The sequence below is a fragment of the Diceros bicornis genome, chromosome 24, assembly GCF_020826845.1.
Source record: "Diceros bicornis minor isolate mBicDic1 chromosome 24, mDicBic1.mat.cur, whole genome shotgun sequence".
NCBI classification, from domain to species: domain Eukaryota; kingdom Metazoa; phylum Chordata; class Mammalia; order Perissodactyla; family Rhinocerotidae; genus Diceros; species Diceros bicornis.
The window spans coordinates 19,449,487-19,468,644 of NC_080763.1; the positions used below are offsets into that span (position 1 = coordinate 19,449,487).

At 34.7% G+C, this 19,158-nt stretch overlaps 1 protein-coding gene across 10 annotated transcripts in view; it reads left to right on the forward strand.

Annotated features, from left to right (window-relative positions):
- PCNX1 (pecanex 1) overlaps positions 1-19,158 on the forward strand; it is a 192,571-nt gene that overhangs the window by 81,157 nt on the left and 92,256 nt on the right. For 4 of the 10 annotated variants that reach the window (XM_058567242.1, XM_058567240.1, XM_058567237.1 and 1 more), the window contains exons 7-8: positions 10,611-10,743; positions 16,207-16,391. The exons of 3 other annotated variants lie outside the window; for them this stretch is intronic. In XM_058567242.1, the coding sequence (XP_058423225.1) occupies positions 10,611-10,743; positions 16,207-16,391 (318 nt within the window). The remainder of the gene's footprint in view (positions 1-10,610; positions 10,744-16,206; positions 16,392-19,158) is intronic. 3 more of the 10 variants (XM_058567244.1, XM_058567238.1, XM_058567243.1) reach the window with 3 other exon arrangements.

A 19,158-nucleotide genomic window follows, 5' to 3' on the forward strand; every position in this document is an offset into this window, starting at 1 on the left:
TTTGAAATGTCATTTCCTTTTCATAGGCAATGTGGAGTGTTCTGTTTTTCAGGAAAGGTTATGTGGAATGCTTCTCATTGCAGATCTTTGACTAATATGAGCCCTCATTTTTCCAGATTACAGCTTTTGTTTGTGTTCTTATCTTTAAAAAACAAACCAACAGGGGCCGGCCCGGTGGCATAGCGGTTAAGTGCGCGTGCTCCCACTTCAGCGGCCTGGGGTTTGCAGGTTCAGATCCTGGGCGTGCACTGACGCAGCGCTTGTCAAGCCATGCTGTGGCGGCGTCCCATATAAAGTGGAGGAAGATGGGCACGGATGTTAGCCGAGGGCCAACCTTCCTCAGCAAAAAAAGAGGATGATTGGCAACAGATGTTAGCTCAGGGCTACTCTACCTCACAAAAAACAAACAAACAAACCATTGAATGTTAATAAGAAACAAATAATGAACTAAAAGTTTCCGTTCACTTTGATGGAATAAATGTAATAGTCTGTGGGTGGTTAAAAAACATTTTTTGCCAAAGGAAGGCAGTGAAAGGGCTATTTTTTTTTCTGTTTCTACTTACATTCTTTTTTTTTTTTAATTGATGTTTTAATAGTTTGTAACGTTGTGAAATTTTTGGTTGTACATTTTTGTTTGTCCGTCATCATATACATGTCTCCCTTCACCCCTTGTGCCCACTCTCTACCCCCACTGCCCCTGGTAACCACAATACAGTTTTCTCTGTCCATGTGTTGGTTTATATTCCACAAATGAGTGAGATCATACGGTGTTTGTCTTTCTCTTTCTGGCTTATTTCACTTAACATAATACCCTCCAGGTCCATCCATGTTGCTGCAAATGGGACGATTTTGTCTTTTTTTATGGCTGAGTAGTATTCCATTGTATATATATACCACATCTTGATCCAATCATCAGTCGAGGGACACTGTCCAACGAACCTGAAATCAACAATCCCAAGAGACTTATGCACCCCTATGTTCATTGCAGCATTATTCACTATAGCCAAGAAGTGGAAGCAGCCCAAGTGAAAGGGCTATTTTTATTTGAGCTTCATTGTGTTTAGAATAGAAATAAGAACAAAACTAAACTGCTTAAATATGTTGAGGATTTATATTTAGTTGGTTTTCATCTCATTTTATTAGGGGTTTGTTTGGGCTTCTTGGAAGATTGAAGGTAATGGGATAGGATGTATTTTGGTTGTCAGTACTTAAAAATTACATAGAATCTCAAACACTTGGTAAAGATTTGTTTATATTAGCATTAATTGTTACAGTCCTTTCTGGCAATTTAGAAGACTTCTTTTGGTCTATCTGTTCTACCTTACATACTGTACTCCTGAAATGTGTCAATAAAACAGAGGATACTGCTTGACCATTTGTATGCCTACACATAAACCATAAGTAGATAGTACCCTAGTGAATTTAGAAGTGTTATGAGTTCTCCAACAATTTTTTTGTTTTATTTTTAGCTGAATAGTGTTGGTAGCGTGGAAGGATGGAATTTAGGAAATGTACTTTCAAGTACTAAAATAAAATCCTCTAAAATACGAATAATCTAATATAGTGACACGTCATACACCCTTGTTAGTATGTGGGCTCCACTGTAGTCGTGGCCCTAAGAAAGCTGCTTACCTTCTTTAAGGCTCAGCTTCCTCATCATAAAGTGGAAATGACCAGAGTATCTGTCTCATAAGGTTCTTGTGAGGATTAAAGGAATTAATAGATGAGAAATGCTTAGAACAGTGCCTGGCACATAGTAAATGCTTAGTAGTGCTGGCATTTCTATTCTACAGGCTTGTTTGTTATGCTACTCAAATGTATCCTGTCCTTAAAGTAGATGAAAATGATTAAATATAGAAATATATTAGAGATATTCTAATTGTGCTGTTGTGAAAGTCGACAATAGTAAAAACAAAAATAATATCTGAATTCTTAATTTCTTACATAATACCAACAGAAAAACATTTTTATTAACATCTAATCTAGTAATATGGATGTTGATCTTATTTTGACAACAACATGTCGTATAACTTATCTTTTGATATTCAGTCACATAACAAGTGATTATTTTTATGACTTCTCACCATTAATCAAATACTTTGGTTAAAATTGGATTTCGTCAATAATGTTCTAGAAAAAAAAGTTTTAGATTTAAACTAAGGCATTTTCTTGATCTCTTGTTTTGCATTTAATTTTTCTTTTATAATTATAAAGCATATCTTTAATTTATGAGTAATATTTTAAGAATAAAAAAGTACAGACAAGTTATATATGATAGAAAAGTGTTTTGTTTTCTAGCCTGCATTGCTTTTCAAAAATCATTTTCTTTTGGGTCGCTTAAACTTATTTACTGCACGAGCCACCAGATTGTAAAGAACAGCTAAAATGGAAAGGTTTATATTCACTCTGTTATTTTGTATTTTTTCCTGAATTTCTTAATCTCTGGTTTTCTGTTTGAGAAAATTATTTTAAGTGTAATGTTTGCGTCACTATTCTGTAAGCATTAAATCCTATTATAATATTTTTGTGTTGGGAGCAAAAGATAATCTTTTGGGGGCCGGCCCGGTGGCGCAAGTGGTTGGGTGCGCGCGCTCCGCTGCGGCGGCCCGGGGTTCGCTGGTTCGGATCCCGGGCGCGCACCGACGCACTGCTTGGTAAGCCGTGCTGTGGCGGCGTCCCATGTGGAGTGGAGGAAGATGGGCACCGATGTTGGCCCAGGGCCGTCTTCCTCAGCAAAAAAAAAAGAGGAGGACTGGCGGATGTTAGCTCAGGGCTGATCTCCTCACAAATAGAAGATAATCTTTTGTTAAGGGAATATTACTTTATTCAAAGAAAAGCCAAATCTTCTCAATAATTTATGAGGGTTTGTGCCCTCTGTGTAAATTGAAGGAAGGTTGGTTATTTGAACCCAAGTATCATTGAACTTTAGAAAGAAAAGACGAAGACCACAGAGCAGACGAGAACATGTGAGTTAAAGCTTTTGTACTTTAGTAAATAGAGGGACTATAAAATCTAATAAATTAATTCTCTGATCTCCCAGTCCGCATAGCAAGTTAGAAGAAGCAGATTAGTAAAAGGGGCTGGGTACTTGTAGAGGCTAAAATAATGACAGCAGAAGAACTACAGTGCTGACACGAAAGGAGAAGCTGGAGTAACCATACAAACCAAAGCAAAAAACACAACGGGATGGGGTCATTAAATGCAGGGGCAAATTGACTTGTTAATTTTGATATTGTTCGAAGACATCATAGTATCGTAATTTAATGCTGCTTTATAGTATAATGGAGTAATGTATGTGTGACTGACTCAGATTCATTAAGGAAAGATTATATTAGTCTATACTGAGAGGAAAGCTTAGACATAAAACCACGTATAGAATGCTCATTAAATGTAGTAAACAGGTTTGGATGCTTCAGTTACTTGGAAAAATTATCTTTTCTTAAAACAGTATCAAGAAAAGAGATATTTATTGATGAGATAAATAAGGGTTTGTATATAGAATTCCCAAAATCAGCCTATGCGTGATTTTTTGTGGTAGGAGCAGACATAGTATTTTTCTTTCTAGCAGCAGTGAAGTTCTAGATAAGGAATCAAACAGTTAGGTTTTAATACTACCTCTAATTACTAACTGGATACTATTGCAAACCATTAAATCTCTGCCTTAATTTCCTTAATTGTAAAACAGGGATAGTAACTATCTAGGCTTGTCTCAGTTAACTGTCAGACTCTAATAAGCTAGATATGTAAAAGTGCTTTGGAAATTGTGGATTTATTATGAAAACTAATGCACTAATGCCTTTAGTCATTTGTAAGGACGTTTTTCTTTTCAAATATATGTCACTTCAAATATATATTCTTCACTAATGACTTCTTATTAGGTGAATCTCCTGAAAATACATGCAAAATTTGTTTTTAAGTGCACTTTTCTAGGAGAGGGTCCATGTCTTTCATCCTGTTTGCAAAGAATTAAAAAGGATTAGGAACCACCTGTGAAAGTAAAACTGTATCATTTAGGAACTGTTCTCTGTGAGTTGTCACTCCAGAGTATCATTTAATTTCTTTTTTTTCTTTTTGGTGAGTAAGATTAGCCCTGAGCTAATATCCATTGCCAATCCTCGTCTTTTTGCTGAGAAAGACTGGCCCTGGGCTAACATCCATGCCCATCTTCCTCTACTTTGTATGGGTCACTGCCACAGTATGGTGCGTCGGTGTGCGCCTGGGATCCGAACCTGCGAACCCCAGGCTGCCTAAGCGGAGCTCGAGAACTTAACTGCTATGCCACCGGGCCGGCCCCTCATTTAATTTCTTGAAAGCATTTCGTCTACTCCACTATATTTGTTTAGCTGCCTGGGATTGTGGGAAATATCAATAAGGATATGTAAATTCTCTTTAACTCAAGACACAGCTAATAGTTTTGTTGTTTGCTGTTTGTTGGTTTACTTGTCAAAAAGTAAAGTAGTCCTTTAAAATGTTTTCACAGATGGAAATTATTTTAATTCAGAATGAATGCTTAGAAGTTGTGTAGTAGATTCTCATTGTTCTTTGGCCTCTCAGAAAATGACGCCTATAAGTATTTGTTTCTCTATGAGAACAAAATCTTTGCATGCTGATGTTAGCATCATCCTTGGCTGACATGGAAAGTAAGAAAGGGGTAAAATGGATTTCATGCCTAGACTAAAATATTTATTTTATTTATTTATTTTAATTTTTTAAAGTTTTTTAATGTATTTTTTCTTTTTTTGAAGAAGAAGAAGATTGGCCCTGAGCTAACATCTGTTGCCAGTCTTCCTCCTTTTTTCTCCCCAAAGCCCCTGCAGATAGCTGCATGTCATAGTTGTAATCCTTCTAGTTGCTCTATGTGGGACGCCGCCTCAGCATGACTTGATGAACAGTGCATAGGTCCGCACCCAGGATCAGAGCCAGTGAACCCCGGGCCACTGCCAAAGCAAAGCGTGGGAACTTAACCTCTGCGCCACCTAACCTTTAGGGCTGGCCCCTAAAATATTTCTTTTAAAAATTTTTTTGGAAAATTGTTTGAATGTTCCTTTCGTCATATAGTAACTTTATTCTTAAGTAAAATAGTTTTTACCTTGAAGAATATTTCCCTGTATCTCAGAATATTTGCATATATCTTTTATTTTTTGGAGATGTACATATACTTACTTGTTTCATACTGTTGTCTTCTTTCTTTAAAGTCTAATTTCCTAATAGCATTTGTGTCTAGCCTGTTTGAGGTGCCAAAACACGTTTTTATTTTCATGATCTTTCCAGTTTTACTCCTTTTTTCCTGCAATAAACCCTCCCCACTGAAATTAACACTTTTCTTGAGCAGTTTTTTCTGTACTCTTTTTTTTTTTTTTTTTGGTGAGGAAGATTAGCCCTGAGCTAACATCTGGTGCCAATCCTCCTCTTTTTGCTGAGGAAGACTGGCCCTGGGCTAACATCCGTGCCCATCTTCCTCTACTTTATATGGGACACCGCCACAGCGTCACTTGACAAGCCGTGCATCAGTGGGCACCCGGGATCCGAACCTGCAAAGCCTAGGCCGCTGAAGTGGAGCACACACGCTTAACCGCTGGGCCGGCCCTAAATTTTTATTAATTCATTTAATAGCAATTGAGCAGTCACAAGAGGCCAGCCATAGCAGTATATAACAACTAGAAGGTCACTTCCTAGGTGTGAATCCTTCCACTAAGCAATCAGCTGTATGATTGACGTCATTTTTAAGTGGCATCTTTTTCTGTACATATTTATGTTCATAACTTTCCAATTTTTGAGATAGAATATAGACAACCCTTACCTCCTACCTCACCAAACTCTGCTCTTTTGTGTGTCCCAGCCATGCTGAGAGTATTTGAGTGCCTTTAGTGCTTTCCCTGTTTTCATTCACAGAGTAAAACAGACGAATAGTCTGTTGTTTCAATACCCCCGTATAAAAATAAGTAGTTGCTCTAAAATAATTCGATATAGAATGCTTAGAATTTTTCTTAACTCAGTGAAGTAAGTAGGAAGTAACTCCTGAGGTGGGAGGTGTGTATTGTGGGTTTTATTTTCTTTTGGATCTTTTGGAATAGATCAGATCACAGCTGCGTGACATGTCTTAGGATATCTGTGCATTTTGCATGAACTGCCCTTAGGCACCTAATAATGTTTAAACTCAATTGAATGATTCTGTCACTACCTCAGATGTAAAGAGATAAATTATCTGAAGTTCTCTCTTAAACTTGCTGTGATTGTAATAGTCTGAAAGTTTTCTCCACGCTAAGAAATGATTAGGAAGTCAAGACTCTTATAATTAAAAAAATAATAATAATAATATGCCGGGGCCGGCCCCGTGGCGTAGCGGTGAAGTGCGTGCTCTCCGCTGTGGTGGCCCAGGGTTTGCAGGTTGGGATACCAGACGCGCACCGATGCACTGCTTGTCAAGCCATGCTGTGGCGGTGTCCCATATAAAGTAGAGGAAGATGGGCACAGATGTTAGCCCAGGGCCAATCTTCCTCAGCAAAAAGAGGAGGATTGGCACCAGATGTTAACTCAGGGCTAATCTTCCTCACAAAAAAAAACAAAAAAAAAGCTAAAAAATTCACAATTGTCTAAATAAATGTCCTTGAAAGGATTTTCTGTCTTGTCATTCATGGTTTTTGAATCACAGAATGTTTGTGATTTTTTTTCTCCTTTACCTACTCATGCATAAAATTTAGTTGTACCTAGAGTGCTAAATTTTCACTATTTGCATTTTATGGTCTTATTATATTAGTTAATTTCATTGTTTTGTGAGGAGATATTGGGTTTTAAGCAGTGTCAACTTCAAAGACAGATTTCAACGTGTTTTCTCCCTTCTGTCTAGTTCCGTAGTTAAAAGATTTTGTTTTATTTTGTTTTCTTTCTCTTATAAAGTTAAAGGATTCAAAATTACTGCAATTGGATTGCGGAAGTGAATTTTCATCAACTATGGCTAAAATTTATGTGACTGAACATGCTTACAGCAAATTATTTTAAGCTTTAAAGACACTTTTCTTTCCTTTGCTCTAACAGGACTGGACCCCCTCTGGACCCTATTCCAAATAGAGATGTTCTCTATAAGTAGCACGTTCCCAAGGGGCGTGGTTTACTCTTATTTGTTGTGACTATAACTTATAGCATAGTGTTTTCAGTTGAATATGTACTCCTAGCCACTGTTAAAGTAATTGCTATAGTAAACATTGAAAATTGTTTTAGCATTAGATATTTATACCCTGAATGTTACAGAGGACAACATAGGCAGTAATCATAGCTCCATTTTGATAATGGAGTTTTGTGTTTTAATAGTGGAGCCATGTGTTTGTTCATTGGAGGTCTAAACTTTCATCTTGATGTGTTTCCAAAACTATTTTATTAAGAAAGTAAGTAGTGTTAATATGTAGTTATTTTGCAGATAACAAAATATAAATGGTGTGTTAACAGCAAAAAAAAAAATGTGTTTTCTGAAGTAGCCAAAGAACATTTTGACTATAAATGGACACTTTAGCTTATCTTTTCATCCCAGTACTATGGAATAACTATTTACTTAACTTTTACTTAAAATTGGCACCATTAAGTCTTCAGTAGGAAGAAGATAGTAAAGAAAGCTGTTTCCTATTTCCCTTCTTCCTATGCTAAGTATTCAGTGATCACTTACTACCTTTATCTAAATCTTTCTGAATAATTTTAGTACATTTTATGAATTAAATTATCTCTATATGTTATACCTGGGTAAATTTTACTTTGTTATTTTGGTCAAAACGAAATATCTAAAACGAGAGAATGTTTGAAAGTTTCTTAATGAAGCGAATTGACTTGTAAATTTTGCAGTAGTTTGTTACAACAATAGAATAGAAATTTTCAATGTAAGCTCACAAAATAGGTCTTGAATTGAGTTTTTAAAAGAGCGATTTTAAATTCCATAACCCGAGTTAACGTTACTGATATCTAAGAACCGTTAACAGGTATACCAGTCACTCATCTAAGTTTTCATGTCTTCCTTCAAGTGGTTTGTTTTCTCTGTCATCGATGACTGCCCTGCCAATATATGTTCTCCTTTGTGACAACGCTGGTTCCAGTTTCCTTTTATTGAGGTCATGGTTGTCGGGAATAGGCAAAGCACACAATATGCTTCGTAGATTGTGGTGACAAAAAGGAATCCTTGACTTTCTAGATGGGCATTGTCCAACACAACTTTCTGTGATGATGGAAATGTTCTATATTTGTACTGTCCAGTTATGGTAGCCACTAGCCACATGTAGCTATTGAGCACTTGAAATGTAGTTCATGAATTCGATAAACTGAATTTTTTTTCTTTTTTTTTTTTATGAGGAATATCAGCCCTGAGCTAACTTCTGATGCCGATCCTCCTCTTTTTTGCCGAGGAAGATTGGCCCTGGGCTAACATCCGTGCCCATCTTCCTCCACTTTATATGGGACACCGCCACAGCATGGTGTGACAAGCCGTGCATCAGTGCACACCCAGGATCCGAACCCCAGGCCACGGAAGCGGAGCGTGCGCACTTAACCACTTGCACCACCGGGTGGCCCTCTGAATTTTTAATTTTATTTAATTTTAATTAAATAGCCACATATGACTTGTGGCTGTCGTGTTGGACAGTACAGTTCTAGATGACCAGATTTAATCAGCGTCATTTGTTTTCACAGGTGATATATAATTTTTGCATATGCGAACTTTTACATCACAAGTAACAGCTTTTTCAGATTTAAAGGACTTTTCATTATATCTCAGTAAAGCTAGAGAAAAAGAAAAAGAAAAGAAATATTAGCTCAAGGAGTCAAGTTTGATTTGGATCCAAAGCCCCAAAGCCTAATTCTTATTTAGTTGCCTAACTTCAGAATGTCTCTGTAAGTATGTAAGCCGAAGAAGAAATAAGTAATGTAAATAAGGAGTCCTGTAATTTGTGACTTATACTTCTTACTGGCAGAAGCTTGCCAAATGGGTGAAATAATTCTGTGTTTGTCATTCCTTCAATAAAAGAAAACAATGCCTAAAGACAGAGAAGTCCGTGCCTTCTGGAGGTAGTCCGTATATTCCTAATCATTATGGATTAAATGCACAAAAAATATTCACTGGTGTAGCCTGGGCAGGGGATAAAAAGGTAAACATTTAAAAGAATACTTTGGTTATTAAAATCAACATTCAAACTGATAGAATGGGCTATTGCTAAGCAGAATAATGATTTGAGAATTATTAATGCTTTTAAAATGTCAAGAAGGCTTGCAGTAAAACTGAAATCTAAATATAACATTCTTGATTTTGTAATCCGTTTCATACTTAACTAAAAAAGAATTTTAAGATGTTTGGAAAGAATGTTTCTGTACTAAGTTGTTTTGTCTTTATTCATATTTAGTATCAAAATGCCCTTTCTCAAAATCAAAATGATTCCTAAAATATTTAGATCACTAGAAAACAATTGTTTTAAATTCAAATGAATAAACATCATTTTGCATTTTGTTTTAGAAATTCAAATCAGTCAATTAGTATGGTTTTGTAAAATTTTATGTAATTTTATTAAGCCATTGTGATTTTCTCATTGTTGTGCAGTATTTGGTTTTAGTTTGTACTTTACTGCTTTTGGATTAAGTTATGAGTTTCTCTATTTGCCATTTTGCTGATATTTGCTTCCTGATGTTGAGGGGACTGGTGCTGGGAGCATAGAATTGAATAAAGTTTGATGGCAGCAAACTATTTCACCGTTAAGATATATTCATGCTATCTTGAATTGAACATTAAAAAACTAGTTGTGCAACCTAGCAGTCAGTGATTTCATTTAATGCTGCCAAAGGTGTGAGGTAAACTTACTCCTTGGCGTCAGAAATGAAGTACTATCCTTGCTGCTTTTACTGTCCTCATGAGAGTAAGAAACTAATGCCCCGTTCCCATTAGTTGGAACTAACAAATACTGTGCGCTTAAGGCTGACTTAATTAAAGAAGGAATAGAGGAATATGGGACTAAATAAATGAGACCTTTAGAAAAGTATTTGAAACAACAGAGACCTTAAAATAGGAAATTGAGGTTGAAGAGAAGATAATGAGGCCAGATAGTAGATCAAAAACATTATTTTTAAAGAAACAATTATCTTTACATAAATGATGTGCATACTTTTTTTTTTTTTTATTTTGCGAGGAAGATCAACCCTGAGCTAACATCCATGCTAATCCTCCTCTTTTTGCTGAGGAAGACCGGCTCTGAGCTAACATCTATTGCCAATCCTCCTCCTTTTTTTTTTCCCCCAAAGCCCCAGTAGATAGTTGTATGTCATAGTTGCACATCCTTCTAGTTGCTGTATGCAGCCTCAGCATGGCCGGAGAAGCAGTGCATCGGCGCGCGCCCGGGATCCGAACCCGGGCTGCCAGTAGCAGAGCGAGCCCACTTAACCACTAAGCCTGGGGGCCGCACCATGATGTGCATACTTGTGTATTCCCTGATATGATAGATTTTACAGTGGACTTAAGAAAGCTATTTGGCTCAATTAGACCAGTTCCCTTTATCTTTAAGGGTGGGAAGTCGAGGGAGAGACAAGCTCAGCTGCTATGTACATCTCTGACCTAGGCTCTGATTTGACCTAAGTCTGTCTTGATGCAGCAGCACAGGCCAGCGAGGAGGCGGTGGCATTTCGCCGTGAACGCAGCACATTTAGGCGCCAGGCAGTGCGGCGCCGGCACAATGCAGGGAGTAACCCTACCCCTCCTACATTGCTCATCGGATCACCCCTAAGGTATGGTATTTTAAAATTCCACCAAGTTTAGCTTGCTTGCATGTAACAGACCTTCTAACCTGTTCTATCAGTCCCAAGAAAGCATTTAAATAGCTTTGTTTTTCTTTTTCTTCCAGTTTCTCTCCTATACTTTTAAGCTCTTTAGGCTTTCTCTGCATGTGAACATGAGTCTGTTGCATTATGCATGCCTTATGTTGCACTATTTAAACAAAATGATCAGATTGGTTTAGCCAATTTTACATGGTAAAATCAGTTTAGGACAGTTATAGAAATTTAAGTAGAGGCCTTAGGTCAGCTTTTCGTTTTTTTTCTAGTCCAAATTAATATTAATACAAGATCTTTCACCAACATCTTGACAGTATTTAATATGAACAAATATGAACTGAACGGTGAGCTTGTTGAGGAATAACAGATAACTGACCTCAGCTTGATAAGCCAGTTTGATTGTTTTATTTCACAAAAATATGTTTTATTTTGTATTGCTTAAAAACTGATGTCTTATTTCCAATAATCACCAGGACCTAGTAGATAATACAGAACTAAACTATTTAATTTATGGTAAAGTATGGCCAATTGGATATATATATTTATTTGTATGTATATCTGTGTTGAATTTCTCAACCTCTATAGTGTACTGAACAAAAAACATTTTTAATTTTTTCTAATATTCCTTATTTAGAAAGCATCTATTTATAATGTTGGGAATAATTTTCCATTAACACTTTAGTAGGTGTTTTATTCTCAATTGTGTCAAATCGAATGAGTCTATGTCTTGAATTAGAAATATAAAAATCTATTCAAAAATTTGTGCTTTATTTTAAGAACACAAACGTGGACAAAAATACATCTGCGTGCTTAAGCAAGTGTGTATATTGTACCATATACTTTATTAATCTCTGTGTCCAAAAGCACCATTATCCAAATTATTTTCCTACATTTTAATTTGGAATTCAAAAGGAAGAGCATGTACTGCTGTGGAATGCATGGTGGATTGGGAGAAACAACCCCTTCCCTTGCAAAATCTTGTTCTTGAGAGTAGCAGATTCCTTATTTCTTTATTTTATTTTCCCCTGGAATTTAAGACTTGATTATCTTTCTGGATTTTACATTATAATCAGGAACTTCATCTTTTGGAGGTCATGTTCCTAATTAATCCTGCAGTAACACATAATTCTATAAAAAGTAGTATGGATTAGTTAAACCAATATTTAAAAAGTAAAAATGAGAAGGCACCAGTTAAAAGAAACATTTGGTCTAGAAACCTTTGCCTTTCGTGAGCCCTCCTCTGCTGCTGCTTCTCCACCCTTTTCTTTGGTCCCTGAAGTAACTTTTCTTTCTGCTGATGGATTTGGGATCTCGTCCCAACCTGCAGAAAAAGCTCAGCATTTCATTTTACTTTTTCTATTTTATGTTTTCTAACCTTTTCTTTTTGGCTCCTTGAATAATTCTTGCCATAGACATCTTTACTTTCTAATTCACTCCGTGTTGATGTTTCTTAAAATCCTTTTTTTAACCTTCTCTTTTTAGTCTTTAAACATTCTTTTATCCTTTGCCATAAATGAGGCTGCTGGATCCCACTCACCAAACAAATGTAGACAAATCATTTTTTTTCTCTGCCTGGTGGAATGTTAAAGAACTGTGTTCTAACTCCAGCCAATCATGTAGAAATTCTCCATGTTTTTGTAGGGTTTTAAATACATCACCATTCAAATGAAGATATGGTGTGAAACTTATCTGTAAAGGGTTCACGTTAGCATTTTTGGAAAGTAGTCTTCCGTTAGTCAGCTTGTGCATTTGTAGATGTTCCAGGATATTTCCAGTACAAAAGTTGCATGTATCTTAAGTAGGCTGACTTCATCATGGATGAAATAAGAAAAAATGGAGCTGTGAGGAAATAGGAGAAACACCAATTTAATAAAATCATCTTTTTTAATTGCAAAAATAATCAGGTAAAGTATATTGGTGTTAATTCTCAGTGTGACTAACGTAATAATCTCATCTTTAAATTTAGGATGGCATGGTCGTGCAAAACTTGAAAAACTTGTTTGTCAAAAAGAAATGGAATAGGTGTGATAATTGCAATTACTATATAAATACTAGTAAAATCTACTAACATTTTAAACTTTAATAAATAGTTTAAGTAATTGACAATCTAAAAAGCAACCTGGTAAAATATATGTTATTTTACCCAAGGATTGAGAGTAAATCATCAAATTTCCTCACAAAGAGGATTTGCATGTATTTTTTATGCTTGTTAGAATATCCTGTTGCAGAATTATTTTTAAAAGTATTTTTTTCGTTGTTAGCTTTGTAGGTAGGTTTTGTAGGCCTTTGCTAGCTCTTCCCAATGACTAGAGATAAAAGCAAAGATGAATATTTTAAAATTTTACAATACTAATATTAAGAGTTAGTTCTGTATTTATCTATGTTTATCAACCTAAATGTGATATCTTTTAGAACTCTAGTTAATGGACTGGAATGAAAAGAAATCATCAGTGCATTTTGGGAAAGAGAAAAAGCTTTAGTGTATTATATTTATTTTTAAAAGTGTCATAAGATTGAAAGATCTGTAATCAAATAAAATCATAGTAATAACTGGGAGTCCATGGTTAGGAATCCATAGGGATCATTTTTTGATGCTCAGGAATGAATCCACCAAATATTTGTTGTTTGTGGACTGTGTTCAAGACATTCTTCTGAGTGTTCCCTGGCGTCTGGAGATTCATAGCAATAATGTGATAATGCTCTCCGAGTTTACTTTTTAGTTGGGGAGACACATACAAAGATAACTAACAGTATAAGGCGGAATGTGACAAATACTAAATAAGTGGTACAGAGGAAGGAAAGACAAGACCAACTATATTTTTCTATCATTTAAATTAGAAATGTTAATTAGTAAGATTGCATGTCAGCGATGCTATTGATAGCGATAGTTATAGACCTAAATTCCTACCTTTCCTTTTGATGTGTTGTAAAATAGTTGCTACCTTTTCTCAGACTGGTAGTTTGGTATTTAATTCGTACTCTAAAAAGATTAATTCTTGTCAATTATTAGTTAGCTTAAGGTAAATTACAGCCCTCCAGAAATAGTTTTTCTAACAATTTCTGCAAAAATGACAGGCTTTTTTGTTGTTTTTGAAGGATTTTGAAAACAGAAATTCAAGGGGCTTAAACATTTTATGACTAGCTTTTGATGTTCAAAAACTTGACTTTTACAACCACATAGATTTTGGCTATTTCCTTCGTTTCTTTATTCTGGAGTTGATTTTCATGCATTGCCTAATATTTTGAAAACTTTTTGTATATTTGGGGATGTTGAAGATTAGTTATTCTCAAATATATTCACATTAAAATACATCTAACTGCCGTATAACACCTTTATGACTTTAAGTGAAAAAAATTGATAAAAAAATTTGAGTACATATTCTATAAAATTCTCTGTCTTCTGAGTCTGAAGGGAAATAGTACTTGAACTACTCAGAATGTTCTCTTGTGAAATTTGGTCATTTTGGAAGGTTTGTGGATAAGTTTAGATAGCTTCTGAGGAAGAGTAACAGACTTATTAGATATGTACAGAAGATGCAAAGGTATTTGATTGTATTAGTTCCCAAGACCATCTCTTGATTTATGTCTATTATATAAAGATTCTAGTCCAAAGGAGTTATTAAATGAATACTTTTATAGTTATGGCTTAAAAAAATAGTGCCAGTAAGCATTGACAAGTCAACATTTTGCAGGCTTGGTTGTTAAATATGTTGCATACATTCCTAAACTTTACTTGAGGGTGTGCTTTTCATTGGCTTTAAAAGAAACCTGAAAAATAAAGGTTCCAGGTAGTGGTGATAATAGAACTTTCTGTGGTAGTGGAAATATTCTATAATCTGACACTAACTACCAGCTTCTGCCCACTCTGGTAACTTTAAGCTGTGGTAGCTGCTAGCTGTGTTTTGTGGCTATTGAGCATTTGAAATGTGGATGGTGACTGAGGAACTAAAAGTTTAGTTACTTTAAAAATAGTCACATGTGGCTGCTGTATCAGGCAGTGTAGTTCCAGAGTGTATTCTATTGCCGTAACCACCGGCTTAAGCAATAATATGCAGTATTTTTTACTTAGTCTTTTATTTCATGGTTATTTCAAATTACAGCTCTCTTCACAGTCTGCAGCAGATGAGTTTGTTGTTTTATTGGCATCAGATAAACCATTGCATTGAATTCAAAGTTTAGAGAGAAGCTGATACTCATGAAAATGATAAAGTAACTGAATGAGACCATCCTAAGTAGCATTCTTCTTTTTTTTTCTAAAAGGTCTAATAATTTTAGTAACAGAATGCAGAGTTTTATTGAGCATCATGTAGAAGATGACAAAATAATTATACTCAAAATATTTTCATGAATTTTATCAGTTTAAATTTATGTTGTACCAAGAACATTAAAATTCATAGTGTTTTAAAAATGTATATAAAAATATAAAATGAGTTAAGAATATAATAGTTTCTTAATTTTAGATAATTTAGATAATTTTTATAAACAATTTTAATAAATAATAAATTTATAATCACAAAATACTAAGTATTTTAAATATTTATAAAATATAGAAAAGACTATAATATCCCTTGAGAAATTACTGGTTTCCAAATTATTTTAAAAATTTTATAAAATGATGGGTCCTTGTTCATGAAACTCTTATATGAATTGGAAAAGATAATAACAAAATTGTTAAGGGCACATAATTATTATTAACTAACACCTTCCATATAAAGCCTGTGGCCTTATTTCAGAAATATGTACACTTTTCACAGAAAAAACACTTTATGCATATAAAATATATAGTTTATAACTTCTGCCAGCATCCCAGCGGTCATTTGAGTTTGACTTGGTTGAGTCAGTGTTTGTTTTTCTGGTTCTCTTGCCCTACTTTGTGATTTTCTTTTGATTCAAAATTGTCATCTTGGTTGCATTTGATAAAAAATTCTTTTGTTTTCAAGTACTTAGAAATCTTGAGTAATTGTGAATTTGAAATTCCAGATAATTTGAAATAACAATTCTAGAATTATTATTATAAAGTTATGAATAGAAATGCATATTTAACTGAAAAACAGGGTTTATCTATTGGGGACCAGCTACAACCCATAAATATTTAATGTACTCATGATTCTTCTTTGCTTCTTCCTTTTTCCTTATACTAGAGCTTTGTTGGCTTGAGGTGGAAAAAACTCACAGATTTATTGATTTATATATACATTAAATGTTTACTGTGTTCATCACCATGAATCAGATTTCTAAAGACCAGAATATTTAAGCTGGCAGTATAATCTATGTATTTTACAAAGTTTCTTGGCTCTTTCTTAGGTTACATTGAAAAAAATGTTTTTTTAAATCAGTTTTTTCTATATTGACTTCATTCTAGCTGTTGTTTTCTCTTTTCTTCCCTGTAATGTTTCCCCAATCCATGTTTTTTCCTAGCCTTCAAGATGGTCAGCAAGGCCAGCAGTCCACAGCCCAGGTCAGAGTCCAGTCCCGCCCCCCTTCCCAGGCTGCAGTGCTCAGTGCTAGTGCCTCCTTGCTGGTGAGAAATGGGAGTGTCCACTTAGAAGCGTCACATGACAATGCATCTGCTGTAGGCGGCAGCAGTGTGCACGATGAACTTGGTATGCAGGCCTTATGTAATCTTGGTGATAGAAAACTTGAAAGCAGCAGATAATGGGTGACAATGATTGCAGTTCTTTCTTGAGGTCGATTTGTTTTGGGACTATGCGTAAGAGCACTTTTTATAGAATTTGCCCTGTGTGTAAGGAAAATTTGACTTTTGCTTTTCCTTTTTCTGTTCCTTTCTACTCGCGTTCTACATTTTCTTTTGAGCATGTCCATTATTAATAGGTAGTTAAAAGTATTAATAAATGTTCATGCTTCAATGTTCTCTTATAATGATTTGGGCAATTCTGTTATTTCTTGGCATTTGTGCCATGTGGGAAAATGTTGATTTTTTAAAAATTATTTTCGTTAAACCTTAACTTCTTTCAGTTAATCTGAATGTGCTATGGGAAAGGCAAAAATACTTTCTAATGGTCTATTACTATAGAATCTATATTTCTTTTTAGGTATTCTATATTTCACTTCAGTGTTCATCACCTAAAGTAGGACTTTACTGTAATTCTAAATACAGTACTCAGAGGACATTATGGTTCTATACCAATATCAAATTATAACGTTGTAAAGTTTTTTCTTTTTCCTGTTAACACACCTATAGATATAAATAATAAGTTGTTAAGTAGTTAATTCCCAGAGAGGTGGTACAATTTAAAACCTCAGTAATGCATATCCACTCAAATATCTGTTTTGTGCCTTAAAGACAATATTTTATACTACTTTAGTTTTTATTTCTTTGTACAATTCAGCTTTCTTGTGTTCAGAATGCAGATTAATAACAATTTAAGTAAATATAATGAAGAAGAAAATCTTATTCAGAAATACCCATTTGAAAGCATTACATTTGCTCACCGTGATTTTGTTTAGCCGTGTTATAATTGCCTTTCATTTATAAATATGATAATCCAGTTGTTGCTTTGACTAGAAGGATATGTGGTGTAAGGTGCCCAAATTATGTATAATAAAATCTCATATGCTATTTATTTTTGACTCTTTTCCCAATTTGTAAAAATCCTTGTTACAGAGAGATATTAATAAGTATTAGATATGCATATTGATGAAAATAATTGTCTTTAGCAAATCTTATAGAAACTTGAAAATGATCATCCAAGATATTTATAACATTAGAATGTTTGGTGATTTCTAAATAAAATGAGAAGGAAATAAAACATTTTAATTTTAGAATGCTTTTGCTTTTGGATTTGTAATTTGAAGAGGCCAGGGAGTCTATAAGGACGGTACTTGAGAGAGAGTAAGGTAGACTTCAGTTACTTTATTTGACTTAAAACAGTGATGCTTTTCTAGTTGCAGATGTATTCAGTTAGTAATATCTTTTCACTGATACTTCTCTGGCATTAACCGAAAGTTCCTGTGAAGAGGACTTTTCAATTTGTGCATATAAAATTACAGTCACCATCACTGTTGCCCATTGGGTTTATGGTAGTAGATTAGCTAAAATAAAACGCTTAGTTTTGATCCACTGTGGATTTTTAGACTTTTGTCAAATCAAGCGTAAAATGAAACAGTAGATGATTTTCCTCTATAAAAATTATTAATTCACTCAAATAACTTGCTAAGAAAGCTTTAATTGTAAGGTCCTATCCTAAATCCACTTGGACATTATTGAAGATATGTACGTATGGACTGTCTTGACAGTTCTGAAGATAAGACTCTTCTGATTGGAAGTGACTTTAGCATCTGCTGGTGAATATTCAGAACACTCTCTTGAAATTTGGATTTTATCTTTTGTGTTAACTGCCTTCTGATAGCTAATTCTTGGCCTACGGTAGCTGAATACTGCCAAATTGAATGCCTGGTAATAATTAGCACAAAACAGGCAATCAACGACAGTGTATACCTGTTCCATAGCACATAAAGTTGGCCAAAAGAGATTCTGAAAATGAACTGTAGCTGAACTTAAAGGAATTGTGGGTAGAGACACTGATTTTTATAATATATTCCACTAGAATATTTTTGTTGCATGGTGTAATTTTCTATGTGATTTTAGTTAACAGTAGTAAGATAATTTTGTGTGAATGCATTTGAGTACTATATACTCAAATGTGTTCAAGTTAGCCATGGTATTCCCTAAAAGTGTGGAGTGTTTACAAAGGAGTGCTTCCTTCCAAATTTAACTTCTTCAATTGAAAATTTTTACATGTGAAAATGTAGACATGTACATAATACATTTATATGAAGCACTCATACATACATATATACACACTCATATGCATATAGACACTCAAGCTTGTATGTACGCTCATACGTATGCATGTTTGAGTGCATAGAAACGTTTGTATATGTACACATAGATATGTGATAGTTGTGTGTGTATTTTTAAGCTGAGGAATAGCCTTTTTGGATTAAAGGAAACGTACAGTCAGCCATTGTTTAATTCCAGGCCTAGGGAGTTTTCCTTAACTGGGTTTTCTACATCCTCACTCTGTGGTGTCACGATAGATAACCACATCCATTCCCTATACTAAACCCTGAGAATCTTTACTTCCCTGTTGCATTTTAACTAGCATCTCGGGGTTACCAGGTAGCATTAGACGTGGTGGAAAAATTCATTGAAGATGATATTATAAGGATTTTATTAGTAGCTTATTCAGCAGAGGAAAATGTATTTTCATCATCTGTATTCAGCAGGCATAATTGCTAATCATAATTAATTTTAAGAACTGAATTATAAGTGTATAATTTAGAACCTGGTTGGAGAAATTTGGCTTCCTTTCTTATTTGTAGACTTCATTTCCCTGCAAACTTAGT